Source organism: Balaenoptera ricei, chromosome 7, assembly GCF_028023285.1.
Source record: "Balaenoptera ricei isolate mBalRic1 chromosome 7, mBalRic1.hap2, whole genome shotgun sequence".
Lineage (NCBI taxonomy): Eukaryota > Metazoa > Chordata > Mammalia > Artiodactyla > Balaenopteridae > Balaenoptera > Balaenoptera ricei.
The window spans coordinates 17,314,821-17,331,739 of record NC_082645.1 but is presented as its reverse complement, the minus strand read 5'-3'; the positions used below and the strand labels follow the sequence as shown (position 1 = coordinate 17,331,739).

At 44.2% G+C, this 16,919-nt stretch overlaps 1 protein-coding gene across 4 annotated transcripts in view; it reads left to right on the top strand.

The window, feature by feature from the left end:
• The first annotated feature begins 220 nt into the window (after window positions 1-220).
• The window catches only part of PLEKHB2 (pleckstrin homology domain containing B2), a 53,648-nt gene continuing 36,949 nt past the window's right edge, over window positions 221-16,919 (top strand). For 2 of the 4 annotated variants that reach the window (XM_059927726.1, XM_059927725.1), the window contains exons 1-2: window positions 221-358; window positions 14,167-14,211. In XM_059927726.1, coding sequence (XP_059783709.1) covers window positions 14,175-14,211 — 37 coding nt within the window. In that variant the 5' untranslated portion in view covers window positions 221-358; window positions 14,167-14,174. The remainder of the gene's footprint in view (window positions 359-14,166; window positions 14,212-16,919) is intronic. The other 2 variants (XM_059927723.1, XM_059927724.1) reach the window with 2 other exon arrangements.

Here is a 16,919-nt window from a genome sequence, read left to right as displayed (position 1 = left end):
TACACGATGCTCCAATCAGCTGTACTTTCCCCGAAGCAGTTCTAGAGTCAGTCGTTTCTCTAAAGAGCCCTGCCCGGCTCCTTTCACCGGAGGGTGGTACTGATAAGCAAGATCGGGGGGCCTACAGTTCCTCTTCACGTGAAACTTAAGCCTGCGCACCCCGCGCATCAGCCAGGCTTGCCCGGGCCCCACCGAACCTCCCGGCCTGCAGTGCGTGCCGTGCGCATGCGCGCCGGGGAGACGTGCCGTCGGACGGCGGCCAGGACGCTGGCGTGAGGCGGTCGGAGCCGAGGAGCTCGGCAGTGTCCTTGCGCTCCCGCCCTGCTTCGGTACGCGGCTGTGGCCGGAGGCTTTGCAGGTGAACGTTCCTGTCCGGTCCGGGCGACCAAAGACCCCCTCGGGCCGGGCTCACCCACCCCACGCCCTTCCAGGGAGACCCCAGGCCCGCGCCCTCCGCTCCCCACCCCGGGCGTCGGTCCCTCCGGAGCCTCGCCAGGAGACTCCCGTCAGCGCCCGCCAGCCCCACCCGAGTCCTTCCCCTCTTCTCTCCCTTTCCTAACTCTCCTCCCCACTCCCCTTCCCCCTCGCCTCCCTTCCCCGGATCCCTCCCGAGCCTGCCCTAGAGCCGCCCGCCCGCTGCCCCTCCGGAGCGGACCCCCCCTCTCCTCTCGGCCCTCCTCCTCCCGCGGTCAGTCTAGAGTCTCCCCTGGAGCCGCCCGCCCTGCCAGAGCGCTCCTGCTGCCGCCCCCCTTCCTGCAGGTTATCCCCGCCGGCACCCCGCCTTTCTGCCCGCGAGGCGCAGGTCTCCGCCCCTGCAGCCCGTCTGGTCGAGGGGATTGGGGCTCTTTTTGGTTATCCTGCCGCCTGGAGGTCGCAGCCTCCCTAAGGAGTCCGGAATGGCATTGAAGCTTTGCGCTCTCGGGTGGGGCCCGCCTCCGCTCGTTTCACCTACTCTTGGTTTTGCAGTCTCGTTGGCTCTAAGTGCTTGGTGTTGTATTCTATGTCTTTTTCCACGTTTGATTCTCTCACCTAACTACATTGGGAACCCCAGAGGTCAGGGGTTTTCATTTCGCGTCAGAGTAGTGTTTTTTGTTTGTTTTTAACTCAAAAATAGAGTAATTTACACAGAAAAGTCTTCATAAATGACCGAATAGTAAAGTTCCAGGTTTTCAGCGTGAGTGGGGGGAAAGGAATGAGGTGGGACCATCACAGTGTCAAAAGATCTAGGGGAACATGGTTAATTCCGAACGCTGTTGACTCCTGAGACGCTTTCGTTGTTTTAATACCTCCTCTGACTAGGACGCGGTGGAGCCTCTGCCAGAGGGAGCGGCGCTTAGGTCTAAAGGGAGGGAAGTTCCTGGGTCTTGATGGTCTTTGAGGAAACCAGTGCCAGTGCAGGAAGTGACTTGTGTAAAAGTCACGAGGGGAATTAGGGCCCAAGCTGGGACTCTTAACTACCTGTTTATTTACGACCCTTAATGTTTGTCTGACAAATTAATGAGCAAAATATCTGTGTATGTGTGCATGTGCTCCTGCGACTGGTCCTCTTGCGCTCAGGAGTGGCCCCTGGGCTGGGCTGATGGTTATTGATGGGAGGTGGGTATTGGGAAGAGAGCTGGGCAGGTGCTTGTCTGGGCTTCCCTTGTGCTTGGTGTTTACTCGGTGGGGTAGTGATTCCTTAACTCCCCCCATCTCTGAGGGCAGGAATCAAACATATGTTGCAGGATTATCCTGGCAGATAAGAGTGTCTCGCACAGTGTAGGTGGTCAGTAAATGCTTCCTGAAGGAGGCTGCAGAAAAGAGCTCAGAACCTGACAATGGTTCTTTACTAGCATATTTTTAATGGTGTTAGCACATTCTGTAGGTAAATTTCCTGATAATCTCAGGGACTGAATTTGTGAAACATATAGGTCAGTGGTATAGAAAGGACAGATACCACTCTTGAGGTAGTCATATTACTCCTTGGGGGAAGATAGAGGTTTTTCTTTTCTTTTTTTTTTTTAAATTAATTTTTATTGGAGTATAGTTGTTTTACAGTGTTGTGTTTCTGCTGTATAGCAAAGTGAATCAGCTATACGTATACATATATCCCCTCTTTTTTGGATTTCCTTCCCATTTAGGTCACCACAGAGCACTGAGTAGAGAGGTTTTTCTTGACTCCCTCTGGAAGATTTGCTATACTTCCCAGCTTGCCATCCTACATTAATATTTGGGTTCTTTCTCCTTTCCTCTGTCTATTTTCTTTCTTACTGGATGTCTAAAGAAATGAAAGAATTACTTTATTAGTGTCAGTAACTACCAAAAACTGCTGAGTAAAATAAACTATTAAAAATGTTACAAAAAGTGGGCTAGCTGAACCAGTCATGTTTTATTTGTTGTATATTTGCTTCTGAATTTGATCCTGAGGCCAGAGTTGAACTTTCTTGCCTCTTTGTTTTAGTCTGTCTGTCCTTTGATGAGTGCTTATATTGGGCTTGTTATTAAGAACTGATTGCTACCTGAAATGGCCAACACCACATATGAACTGACCTCTAAATGATGATGGATCAGTCCTTCTTGTCACCTGTGTCGTTTTAGAGTCCTTGAAGAACAGAGTTTTCCTCTCTTTGATAAGGAAACAACTTTCACAGCTAAAATACTAGTTCTTCTACTTAACACATTCTGAAAGTAAATTTCCTGATAATCTCAGGGACTGAATTTGTGGAATGTGTAGGTCAGTGGTACAGAAAGAACAGATACCACTCTTTTTTTTTTTTTTTGGCCACGCTTCGCAGCTTGTGGGATCTTAGTTCCCCGACCAGAGATCAAACCTGGGCTCTTGGCAGTGAGCGCGCGGAGTCCTAACCACTGGACCTCCAGGGAAGTCCCCAGATATCACTCTTGAGGTAGTCATATTATTCCTTGGGAAGATAGAGTGCTAGCTAACTAGAGAAGCCAGGCAAAGTGGGTTTTCAGTTCAGAACTGTCAGATTCCACAGGCAGTATTCTTTCCACCTCTTAAGTTGGTCCCTTTTGGATTCAATGATTTTTAAAGTGATTTGAGTTCATATTTAAAATAACTTGAATTGGGGGATTCCCAGGCGGTCCAGTGGTTAGGGCTCGGCGCTCTCACTGCCAGGAGCCCAGGTTCGATGCCTGGTTGGGGAACTAAGATTCCACAAGCCTCCAGGCGTGGCCAAACAAACAAACCTCAAAAACTTGAATTGTTGAATATGGTTTGTATTTTTAAAACTTTCTGTAGGTTTTATTGACATGTGAGTAATGTGGCTATTTTGCAACTAGTTTGCTGGCATCCTCTAGAGACCAGCAGCAGCTCAGACTTTAATGAGTTTTAGTTTATGCATTAGATCCTGCTCCAGGGTATAAATAATAGTGAAAGGTTGAAATAAGTTATGGAGAGTGGAATTCAACAAGGTACGTCGAAAAGCTACTCCTGTTCCTTCAGAGACTAATTTAGTTATTATTCTGGGAAGGTTTTTGGTTTAATTTTTTTTTTTTTTTCCTTCTAGGTATGTGTTCAAATTTTGACTGTCAGGCGCATCTTACTAAGTCTTCTAAGCCATTTGAGAAGCAGCCTGATGTGCTTTTGTCTTCTAGAAGGTTTTAGGCAAATTTTAGTCAGGTGGATAGTGAGGAAATAATAGCAAAAATAGTAGTAATAATTGCTGTGGGAGCAGCTACCATTTGTTAGTTTTAGTAACTAACAGGCACTATGCAAACACAAGTTATTTCACCCCATTTTCCAAACATCCTGTCAAATAGATGTTAGTATTCTCATTGTATAGATGAAGAAACAAAGGCTTGGAAAAGTTAAATAACTTGCCCAAGGTAATTTATAAGTGATTGAGCCAGGATATAAACACAGTTCTTTTGACTTCAAAGCCTGTATTATGAAACATTAGGCTCTATGAATTTTTCAAAGCATATTATCAAAATCATACTTTATGATTTTTGATTGCTAAGAATATACTAAGTTTCTCTCCCCATTTTAAAGAACTGTTAGAAGGGAGGTTCAAGTAAATGGTTTTCATCTAGGGTATTTTTTTTTTTTTTTGGTATGTTTGAGGATAATTCAAATTATTGCATACATGTTCACATTTATCAAAATAATACATATACATAGATTGAAAAGCCAAATAGCACTTTAAACCTCAGAGTCAAAAAAAAAAAAAACCCCACTCCCTTTCCATTAACTAGAGACAAATGTTTTCACCTTTTCTTAGCTGCCTTTTTTACATTTATATTCGGGACACAATAACATTGCTGTTGATTTAGATGTAGTCTTTGATTTCTTGCCATAGAAGACTTTTGCCTCCTGTAAACACTCTTCTTGAGTCCACCAGAATCTCTTAGATGTCAGTCTCTGTCCCCTTCCCCTCCCCCCCCAACATTGTCCTCCAGTCTGGACTGGTTTCTTTTCTAGGCCTGTGGCACAGCTGTCTCCCTGTGACTTTCCTTCACCCGCATCCCCTAGTTCCTCTTGGCTTATGCTCTCATTTTGGTGGAATACATTCTTCGCTAGGCTCTGGAAACAGGGTAGGGTACATGGAAGGTAAATCTTAAGTCTTTCAGCATGTGTGTAAATGTCTTTATTTTATCTACTTGATTGATAATTTGGGTATGGAATTCTGGCTTGAAAATAATTTTCTCTCAGCATTCTGAAGATATTGATCCATTGCCTTCCAGCTTGTAGCATTGTTGATGAAGATGCCCTAATGCTTTGTTTATCCTTTATGTGACCATTTTTTGCTCTGGGAAGTTTTTAGGTTCTATTCTTTGTCCATAGAGTTCTGGAATTTCAGTTATAAACCTTACCGAGGATCTTTTAAAATTCATCTTGCTGGACACTCATTGAAGTTTTTGTATTTAGAAATGTATTGTCCTGTTGTGGAAAATGTTTGTATAGTATTTTTTTTTCTACTTTTTTTGCTGGTTTATTTGTGAAACTCTCCTGTAAGCAGGATGTTTTATATCCCAGGCTTATCCTGTAATTTTTTTCATCTTTTTTTTCTTTTTTTCCTTTCAGAGAGATTTCCTCCATCATGATCTTTTCAGTTCTTCTATTTTAAATTTTGGTTAATCACTTTTAACCGAGAGCTCTGAACGTTCCTGTTTTAGAACATTTTGGTTTTGTTTTTTGGATACAATATTGTGTATCATCTTTCTTTTTTTTTTTTTTTTTAAAGGAATTCCTTTATTTTTATTTTTTTAAAATTAATTAATTAATTTATTTTTGGCTGTGTTGGGTCTTCGTCTCTGTGCGAGGGCTTTCTCCAGTTGGGGTGAGTGGGGGCCACTCTTCATCACGGTGAGCGGGCCTCTCACTATCGCGGCCTCTCTTGTTGCGGGGCACAGGCTCCAGACGCGCAGGCTCAGTAGTTGTGGCTCACGGGCCTAGTTGCTCCGCGGCATGTGGGATCTTCCCAGACCAGGGCTCGAACCCGTGTCCCCTGCATTGGCAGGCGGATACTCAACCATTGCGCCACCAGGGAAGCCCCATCTTTCTGATAATAGTAATTTTTTAAAAACTTTTCCTTTGCTCCCTGCAACTGTCTCTGATTCCTGTGAGGTTTTTGAGTTTTTTAAATTTTATTTTTTTTCAGTCCCTTTAAGCTTCCTCAGATGTCTGAACATACATGCTATCTGTTTCTATTTAAGATATTAAAAAAACTGATTGAAAGTTTGTGTGTTTGTTTAAAGTTTATCACTTGATGAGAATCCCTGTAGGGTTTTAGGCAGAGACCAGTTTTTTTTTCTTAAATAAATTTATTTATTTTATTTATTTATTTTTGGCTGCATTGGGTCTTGCTGTGTGCGAGCTTTCTCTAGTTGTGGCGTGCAGCCTTCTCATTGTGGTGGCTTCTCTTGTTGCACAACACGGGCTCCAGGCGCACGTGCTTCATTAGTTGTGGCACACGGACTCAGTATTTGTGGCTCGCGGGCCCCAGAGCACTGGCTCAGCAGTCGTGGTGCACAGGCTTAGTTGCTCTGCGGCATGTGGGATCTTCCTGGACCAGGACTCGAACCTGTGCCCCCTGCATTGGCAGGCAGATGCCTAACCACTGCGCCACCAGGGAAGCCTGGAGACCAGCTTTTTTATAGAAAAAAAAAAAATGTCAGTATCAATGAACCTTTGGCTCTGCCCTTCGTCCAGAGCTAGAGAGTCTGGGAGTTAAGTAAAGGAAGAGGACAGGGAGTTTAAGACATTCACTTACTCTGTTACTCCTCTAGGTTTGGCATCTCTCTTCCACTCTGAGCTATCCCTGGTGTCCCCAAGACTAGAGCCTCTGTGTTTCAGGTTTTCCAGAAAGGAGATCCTCAGGATTGGGGAGGGTAGTTGCCTGGGTGTGTAGAGGGCCTACTAACTCTTCTTAAAGACTTTCAGTAAATTCTGATATTCTTCCCCACCTTCAGCATTATCTCATACTTCCAGTTTCTGAATCTTTACAGTGTTCTGTGGCTAGAGTTGGCTTGCTGTGTTGTGGCTTCTTATTAGCACATGAAAAGCAGAGAAAGCTGAATTTTATATTAGTTACTACCTGTTCATTTGCCTTTAAAACTTTCTCAGCGTTTTTAGCATCTAATCTGCTTTTGTCTCTGCTGCGATTCTCTTTGTGTTTGTGGATTTATGCCTTGTTTTCCCCTTAACTGTCATTTTAGTTGTATTTCAGGAGAGAGCAGAGTTAGGTGTTTAATCTGTCATTAATATTGGAAATAGCAAAGCAGTCACCAGCATGGGTGATCTTTACGTTATTCATAGATCTTTTGTCTAGGATTCTCATTTTTAAATTTTTAAAATATTTATTGATTTCTATTTTTGGCTGTGTTGGGTCTTGGTTGCAGCATGTGGGATCCTCCACTGAGGCACGTGGGTTCCTCGTTCCGTGGTTCAGGCTTCTCTCTAGTTGTGGCCTGTGTGCTCAGTAGTTGTGGCACGCGGGCTTAGTTGCCCTGCGACATGTGGGATCTTAGTTCCCCAACCAGGGATCGAACCCATGTCTCCTGCATTGGAAGGCGATTCTTAACCACTGGACCACCAGGGAAGTCCCTGGATTCTCATTTTAATGTCACTGTTGTGTCTTCTGTCTTTGAAAATAATTCTCATGTAATTTGTAGTGTTTAGTGTCAAGAAATATGTATTTTCCAGAAATATGTAATATTTCCATATACTGCAGAGAGAAAAGTGGGAAGATGGATATTTCAAGTCTGCCTTTTTTTCTTTTTCCCCTCAGAGCACTGGTCCTAGGTAACCTCAAGGCAGGGCAGGCTAGCAGGATTCAGGACCAAGAATTGGTCTAGGCTAATGAGTAGGGTACCTGTTTTAGGCAGTGGCATGTGAACGCTCTATAAGGCTGAGGGCAAGTAGGCTGAGTGATAGGCAATGTTCTCTCCTCCTCTGCTTTGTGGTCAGGGTTCAGGATACATTGGAGGAGCTTGGCAGGGGACAGACTCTAGATAGAAAGATTTAGCTGTGGTCCAGCATAGGTAAGGTGGGTCATTTAGGAGCAGATGAGGCAGCTGCTTATTTAAGTACTTGTTACCCTTGGTGTCTCTTATTTATACAGCCCTGTGTGGGGGTCTGTATTATGTTACATCTTGCTTATGGGTTGGGAGCCAGAGGCGAGGGTTCTCCTGCTGATGAGGCAGTATGCTCCAGTGGTGATGGGATACCAACGTGGTACCTGACAGAAGAGGCTGGTAGACACAAAGGACACATACCTCTTTAATAGAGATAAAGAACTTACTTTTCTGCCCTCAGAGGACTGCCCATCTTGCAGTCTCTGCTAGATGGTGAAATGTCCAGCCCCAGTCCCCCAAGAAGATGACTGTTGGCTGATGATGTTGCCTGATCTGAGTGAAGACACCACAGGTGCTTTAGGAAGCGCCTTTATTTTACTTTTATTTTTTAAAATAAATTTATTTATTTATTTTATTTTTGGCTGGGTTGGGTTTTTGTTGCTGCGTGTGGTCTTTCTCTAGTTGCGGTGAGCGGGGGCTACTCTTCGTTGCAGTGCACGGGCTTCTCATTGCAGTGGCTTCTCTTGTTGTGGAGCACGGGCTCTAGGTGCATGGGCTTCTGTAGTTGTGGCACGCAGGCTCAGTAGTTGTGGCTCGTGGGCTCTAGAGCGCAGGCTCAGTAGTTGCGGTGCACGGGCTTAGTTGCTCCACGGCATGTGGGATCTTCCCGGACCAGGGATGGAACCTGTGGCCCCTGCATTGGCAGGAGGATTCTTAACCACTGGGACACCAGGGAAGTCCAGGAAGCTCCTTTAATATCCTCTTGGCTTTTTCTGACTTCTGGAGATTGGCTTGTAAGTGCTTGCCCGGAAAGTGCAAGTAACCAAACTCAGCGCATTGCTGAGGGTGTAAATCCGGGGTTCTTTACCAGGAGTCATTTCTCCCCAGCAGTGTAAGTTTTAGGGCGGTTTGAAACCTGTTCCTATGGTCTTCTCTGCTGCCTATGTAGCAGTACAATTGAGTCCTTAGCTCAGAAATCTAGACTTTTTGTCTTAAAAAAGAAATCCTAACATCTTAGACAGTAAACAACAAATATCTCTTACTTGGTAATGCAATAACTGTTAGAATTATTTAGTGAGAGGAAGGAATTACACAAATCAACGTGTTTAACCTTTTTTTAACCCCCCCGCGCCTCCCCCACCCCAGTTGTGAAATTGAAGTCACATTGGAAGGTGTGCTTCCTCTAACACATTCTGTAGTGATGTATATGGTTTTAATCATTTTATACTTAGGATGCCTTTTAGCCTCAGTTTGTTCTAATGAACCATAATTATTATTTTCACATTGGCACCCATGTTGTCACAATTTGGCCATTAGATGCCGTTTCTTCAGCTGGTTGACTTTTTTTTTCCTGAAAGCATCTTTGTTTTTTGACAATAAGACAACTTAGGCACATCTTGAGGTGTCCTGTCCCTGAATTGTAACCAGCTCGTTTTCAAGGAGCACTGGCTCCTTTTAGAGGAGACCAGTATTAGAGATAAAAATCTGGGCATGTGAGATTGTTCCACATAATGACTAATGGTAGACAGGATGATACCAGATAAGAAGCTACTTGAGTCGGCAGAACAATTACCCTTTTATAAAAAGTTGTGAGTTTCTGTTGCTAATTTCAGTTTAAGTTTCTTTCTACCTTGTAATCTATTTTTCTCTTTCTTTAATAGTTTTGAACTATTTTATATGGGCACGCCTAAGATACATTTATAATGTTGTCCTGTTGATGGAGTTTTTTTTTCCATTTTAAATTCTTGACTCCAGTGGCCTGAAATTGATTTCCAAGTCGGCTTTTCAGTTTTCTCTCTTTTTTTAAAAAATAAATTTATTTATTTAATTTATTTATTTTTGGCTGCGTTGGGTCTTCGTTGCTGCACGTGGGCTTTCTCTAGTTGCGGTGAGCGGGGACTACTCTTCGTTGCGGTGCGCGGGCTTCTCATTGCGGTGGCTCCTCCCATTGCGGAACACGGGCTCTAGGCGCACGGGGCTCAGTAGTTGTGGCTCACGAGCTCTAGAGCTCAGGCTCAGCAGTTGTGGCGCACGGGCTTAGCTGCTCCGCGTCATTTGGGATTTTCCCAGACCAGGGCTCGAACCCGTGTCCCCTGCACTGGCAGGTGGATTCTTAACCACTGTGCCACCAGGGAAGCCCCAGTTTTCTCTTGTTGACATCCCTTGAGCCACATCTACCTGAAAAGTAAAAGAAACCCAGCCTCACCCCAAGGAAACGCCAAAGAAAACATAGGCACAAGATCTGGCAACTCATATGCTGATCTATACAATTAGTAGATAACTGGAAAGCTCTAGGTCCTTAAGGAACTCTGTTTATAACTCTTTATTTTCCTGGATGCTACTGGTGGTGGTGTTAATCTTACAGGCACATAAAGTTGTTGGACTCGGATTCTTGAAGACCTGTGAATAAATGAAGCTGTTCTTAATATCATTGTTAGGCTGAGCTGACATTTTGACTATTATGAATGTCAGCAAATACAGCCAAATTAATATCAAGAATCATGAAAGATTTAAAAAAATTTACCACAGAAGTTCGGGAGACTCCTTCCTGTTGCATCACATTTTTGCACTGTTCACTTGGTTCCATAACCACCAACTCAGAAGGTACCAGCAAAGTTGTGTGACAACATTTCAGTCAGGTTTTATATTTGTATTGTATCTAGGTAGCTCCCAATACCTATAAGTAATTTTTGACCTATTCCCAGCTATTTTCCAAAGGAAAATAAATGAGTTTATGTTATGATCATAGGAAGTTTTAGTATAAATATCCAGGATTTGGCATGAGTTGAATACGTGTTATATACCCTTCCAGTTATATGTTCTGGGGTAATAGTATCACTGCAGAGATGTGATGCTATCTGTAACACTCCATCCCCTGTCTTTTTAGCTTACAAGTTTAACCTGTTTCTTCCATTAGAATGTAAGCTAACATGAAAGCAGGGATTTTAGCTTGGTCACTGCTGTATCCTTAGTGCCTGCTGCAAGGCTGGGCACACGTTAGATGTTCAAAGAATATTTGTTGAATGAAAATATGTTGGTATTATTTCTCTGCCTCAAATCCTTTTGGAAGTAAATGATTGTTTTAGGATGTTTTAGGCTGCAAGTTGCAGGAAACTAGTTCAACTCAGTTTAAATAATGAAGAAACCCATCGTTTTGCGTAATGGAAAGCCTTGCATCAGCGGGAGATCCCTGGTTGGGTGAGTCCGTGACTCAGCAGTTAGCGCTGCCATCTCAACAGTTGGCTGCCCTCAGGCTCGTCCCTTCACTGTCAGCAGGTGTGTCGCAGCAGCAGTGAGCAGCGCGAACATGCACTGAGAGAAAGAGGAGACTGACTGTGCATCTAGTTCATCTGGGGCTGTACGTTTGAGGACCTAAATGTGGGAGGGAAAGATGAAAAACGTCTTTCCTTTCTTGGTGAGGACAGACAGCATGAATTGGCAGAAACTGCAGGGAGACTAAGAACCTTCAGATTACAGGATTTTGGAGATGCTGGAATATAGGATGATTTGTGAGACTCGAGCCATACTTAGACATGGGGAAAGTTAAATGAGGGAGAACTCATTTGTTCTTTTGAGGTGCCCACTTGGGCTTGTGCTCCATTTTGCTAACCTTCCAAACCTTTGTGCCTTAAAGAGAATACCTAAAACTGCTAAAGTAGAAAACAAAAGTGACCCATAATCTCAGCCTCCAAATAATATCTGTTGATTTCAAAAATAAAATGATACAATACTTGCAAATTGTTTTTTTTTTAATTTATTTATTTAATTTATTTTATTTTTGGCTGCATTGGGTCTTCGTTGCTGCGCGTGGGCTTTTCTCTAGCTGTGGCGAGCGGGGGCTACTCTTCGTTGCGGTGCACAGGCTTCTCATTGCAGTGGCTTTTCTTGTTGCGGAGCACGGGCTCTAGGCACGTGGGCTTCAGTAGTTGTTGTGGCGCGTGGGCTTCAGTAGTTGTTGTGGCGCGTGGGCTTCAGTAGTTGTTGTGGCGCGTGGGCTTCAGTAGTTGTTGTGGCGCGTGGGCTTCAGTAGTTGTTGTGGCACGCGGTCTCAGTAGTTGTGGCTCGCGGGCTCTAGAGCGCAGGCTCAGTAGTTGTGGTGCACGGGCTTAGTTGCTCTGTGGCATGTGGGATCTTCCCAGACCAGGGCTCGAACCCGTGTCCCCTGCATTGGCAGGCGGATTGTTAACCACTGCGCCACCAGGGAAGCCCCGCAAATTGTTTTAAAAAACTTGAATAGTACAGAAAGGTATAATAGGCCTGAATAGTCACCCTCTTTTCTGACACATATGCAGCACTGCCTCGTTCCTCTCCTCAGAGGTACACATTGTTAACAGTTTTTAAGATTCCTTCCAGAAAACAGTTGTGTGGGTGTCAGCTACGTGTGCTCATCAGCACACACTGTTCTACTTCATTCCTTTTCACATCTGCATAATGATCTGCCATGGGTGGAGGTGCTCATTAAGCAGTCCTCTTTCGTGGAGCCCTTTGGTTGGGGCTAGTGTTATACATGTGTTGGTGAACCTGTGTATGTGTATTAATGAGGCATATTTCTAGTAATGGTGAGATAGCTAGGTCAAAGTATATGAATATTTAAAATTTGGAGGGATATTGTCAAATTTCCCTCCCAAAAGGTTACAACAGTTTTCATTCCTGCCATTATGCTTTCTCCTTTCTGGGTATCATAGTTTTTTTCATTTGTGGCCCTCTGATAGGTAATATTGTTAACTTGTGATTTGAATTTTGTTAGTTGAATTGAGAGAGAAATGGAGTAGCTTATGAGCTTTTTGCCCATTCATGTTTCTTTTCCTGTGAACTGCCAAATGATGGCTGTTTCTGTTATAAGTGAGCTTTGTATGTGAAGGAAATTAACTCACTGCTGCCATATATATGGTTGTAAAACGTATTTTTCTTAATCTTTTATTGGCCTTTTTGACTTTATTTTTTGCCACTCAGATTTTTATTTTTATGGAGTTAAATTTATCAACCTTTTTTTCCATGACTTCTGGTGTTCTGCTCTGACCTGGCCACTCCACCTGCTGACACCAGTGCGCACCTTACTGGGCTGTGTGCAGCTGTTAGGGCACACCAGGGGTAAGGCTGAGGCAGCTGGACCCCAGAGCCTCATGATACCAGGCATGTTAGGAGAAGCCACAAGTCCTTGACAGAGCTGACTCTTTGTGTTCTAGGGCTGCTTTATGTCTGTTAGATGTAGGTGGAGTTAGACTTAGTAAAGTGGGCAGGGTGCTGAGGCTAAAGCCTGGGGTGCGTGTTGGGGGTTGTATTGGCCGTATTAAGGAGGTACTGGGTAAATTCCAGGTGGCCAGTGAGGTAAAATGGCTTTGGTCCTTTCCTCAGCTGATGCTGAAAGGGCTAAGGATAGAGAGTTAGACCAAAGGGCGGTGATTTTGTGATATAATAAGAAACATATGAACTTCTAAAACTCTTGGAATTTCCTGAGAGATAGAGGTACTAGGGGTGTCTTTTTGTTGTCTTTTTATTCATAATAAACCCCTTTCATAAACCATATCTGAGTTTATGCTAATGAGATGATGGGCCCCTAGATAACTTCAGGATAGGGCTGGTTGCCAGAGGGACCAAGCTTGTGATGAGCAGGTTAGAACTTTCAGCCCCAGGGGCTTCCCTGGTGGCGCAGTGGTTAACAATCCGCCTGCCAATGCAGGGGACACGGGTTCGAGCCCTGGTCCGGGAAGATCCCACATGCCACGGAGCAACTAAGCCCGTGCGCCACAACGACTGAGCCTGTGCTCTAGAGGCCGTGAGCCACAACTACTGAAGCCTGCATGCCACAACTACTGAAGCCCACGTGCCTAGAGCCCGTGCTCTGCAACAAGAGAAGCCACCACAATGAGAAGCCCGTGCACTGCAACGAAGAGTAGCCCCCGCTCGCCGCAACCAGAGAAAGCCTGCGTGCAGCAACAAAGACCCAACGCAGCCAAAAATAAAATAAATAAAATAAACAAATGTATAAATAAAAATAAAAAGATCTTTCAGCCCCATCCTTGGACCTCCAGAGATGGCAGAGAGGCTGGAGATGGAGCTTAAGGACCAGTGTCCAGTGATGTGATCAATCATGGCTACCTAATGGGACCTCCTTAAAACCCCCTAAATGACAGGGCTCCAGTGATCACATGGAGATGCTGGGAGAATGGTGCCTGGAGAGGCATGGAAGCTCTGCACTCTTCCCCCAATCCTTGTCCTCTGCATCTCTTCCACCTTGCTGTTCCTGAGTTGTATCCTTTTATAATAAATTGGTAATAGTAAGTAAAGTGCTTTCCTGACTTCTGTGAGCCATACTAGCAAATTATCGAATCTCAGGAGGGGGTTGTGGGCACCCCCAATTTATAGATCAGAAATATGGGTGGCCCAGGACTTGTGTCTAAAGTGGGAGCACTCTTGTGGAACTGAGCCCTTAACCTGTGAGGTCTGATGCTAACTCCAGGTGGTTAGTGTCGGAATCTAATTGAATCATTAGACCTCCCGTTGGTGTCCTGAGAATTGGAAAATTGGTTGTTGGTATGGAGAAACCCCACACCTTTGGTGTCAGAAGTGTTGTGAGTAAAAACAGCTCATACGAGTCATTCTCTTTTCTGGGTATAATTTTGAACCTGCCTGTTTCTTCTTCTACAGGTGAAAAGATGGCGTTTGTGAAGAGTGGATGGTTGCTGAGACAGAGTAAGTACAGGACATGAGCCCCTTGGGCTGGGTTTAGTGTTGCCTTAGGGCACATCTTTCTGTCTGTGGCTGACACTGCCAGTGTTTACAAACAAATAACAAAGTCTTACTAATGTTGTTGCCCTGGATTTCCTCTTGCAGATTTTTAGAGCTCTATGAACCGTTTTTCTGCACACGTGGAGCTTCTTGCTTGCTGCCTTGACAGGAACCAGGGGACAGTAGTAGTCCCTGCTGGTTTCTCTTTTCTCACTAGCGTGCTATATTATTATTATTATTATTATTATTATTATTTGGCTATGAGGTGCGACAAAGTTAGTTCCCCAACCAGGGATGGAACCCGTGCCCCCTGCAATGGAAGCACAGAATCTTAACCACTGGATGGCCAGGGAAGTCCCTACCATGCTGTATTACTAATGGCTGACCTGAGGTTCTTGGGTCTACCCAAGCGGAGCTGATATATTACCATGGAGCTGAGCTAATATATTAGCATGGAGGTACTGCTCGCTTTGTGGGGAACGCCTGTCTCATCCGGGGATTGAACAGTGACCAGATTCTGAAATACTAGAGTCTTTAATTATAGATTAAGATTTGACCCGAGGGAACGAGTTTATCTAAAACCAAATCTTTTGTGTCTCCAAAAGGACTCTGGAGAAGGGACTCAGTTCTTTTTTTATGGGATTGAGTTCATTTTCTTAGGCTTATCTCTATGGGCCTGCATATACTTAACTCTGCTTATCTCTGAGGCTGCCACCTGAAGTAGGATTCATAGTATGTTTTAAAGCAGGAAGAAGCAGCTCTGTTTATTGCAGAAAGAGTAAGCAGATTATTCTGCTGTCTTTCTAGAAAGAGCAGCATTAAGGGAAAAGTGACTAGTATATTGTTTATGACTCCAGCAAAAGCTTGAGTGGTGATATATACTGTATTGTTCAGATATGAATTTGTATTTAAGGAATAGCTTCAATGCTTAGCTAAAATTGAGTCTAGCAATGAAGAATGGACTTGCATACCTTAGACGGTTTATAAAAACTATTTATGAAGCTTGTTTGTATTCCCATTTTACAGATTTTTATATCAATATAATTATCACAACAGCTCTGTGAGGTAGGTGGCATTACCCCAGCTTCTAGTTGAAGAAGTAGAGGTTCACTGATACTAGGTAACTGGTCCAAATGTTAACTATGGGTGGCAAACCTACATTCAGACTCAGGACTGTCTCGTTTCAACATCAACACCCTTTCTACCAGGAGACAAGCTTTCAGCCTGTCTGTCCTATTACTAGTTTTACGTTCTCAGACCTGGAGCTGAACAGGTGTCCTTTCAAGGTCTATGACAGTTCTGTAGTCTAAGAATAGATGCAGCTATTGTATTGCTGGCTTAAAAAAAAACAAGTCCTGACATATTGGAATCTAGCCCCAATGTTTGTGTAAGTTTCCTTGTCTTGGGTTTTGTGATCCTAAAATGGTCAGGGGACATGGAGAGCCTTGCTCAGACCTGGAGGATGTGCCTTCCCTTCCTGCACTCTTTGAGGGCAAGTTTCCTTTCTCCAGCATAACTCAATGTAAATGCTCTGTCAACGTAAGTGAACAGTGACCCTTTTGACAATTTTGTGCTTCCCATCAGTGCTTAGCATGATGATGTACACAAAATAGGAGTTCTGTAAATAAGTTGTACAGACTTTTCCACTTAGTTATGGTTATCTCAGAAGTGTGTATTCAGAAGACTTACTCCATTTCCCCATCTCCCGATGTGTAGGTTGATTTTCCGTCTTTGCTAAAGCAGAAGTATCATTCATAATAAACTAAAATGAGGTGAGTTGTATTATATTCACTGAGTTGCAGAGCAGCAGAGATACACATGTAGTTACATATATGCACCGCTGTCTTCAGGGTTCCTTTTCTTGCCATTGGCAGACTCTTAGGACTCAGTATCTGGACTCTGGAGGACAGCTTAATTTAGGGTTCTGCAGTCAGGGCTTTGATGGCAGGTGCGATACTTGGGGAGAACTCCCCAACCCGGTGATTACACCTGTCTGTGTTTGGGTGGCTCTCTTTGGTAGTTTCTGCACAGCTCAGGCACTGCCAGTTAAATGGATGCTGGGTGTCACTTATTTATCAGTTTAGGCAAGTGCTCTCAGCAAGGTGGGTGTTTGATAGTGGTAAAAGAAATTCGGAAGGCTGCTGGGATGAGTATTTGGTTGATACCTGTAGCAGACATGGGTGCATAAGGAGAGGCACATGCAATGGAATTTGTGCACATTGGCCATGAACAGGGTGGGATCTATAGGAACAAAAGATGCAGCCGGTAGCGTATGGATGTGAGAAAGGTGCAGGGATAACTTTTAGTTTTCCCTTTTGGCTGACAAGGAAATCAGAGTTTTATAAAGTTAGATGCCTAGTCCAAGATTACAAATGAAAGGATGAATTCTCTCAAACTGACGGAGACGTGTGAGGTAGTAAGTAGGACGGATGCGTGCTGGGTAGGAGTCAGGCCCTGGGCCTGGGTCAGTGTCCTGGGTGTGGATGTATCCAGTGTCTGAGCCTGCCTCTGCATAGCCTTAGGCAGGGAGACTCCCCACACTGTGGGCTGTAAGGGAAGGTGAGTGTTAGAGAAGAGTATATGTGAAGACCCTTCAAGAAAAAGAGAAGTTTTTCCAGAAGAGGAAGGTATTACTGTTATTTGTATGTAGAAACTTTACAGTTCAATCTAGC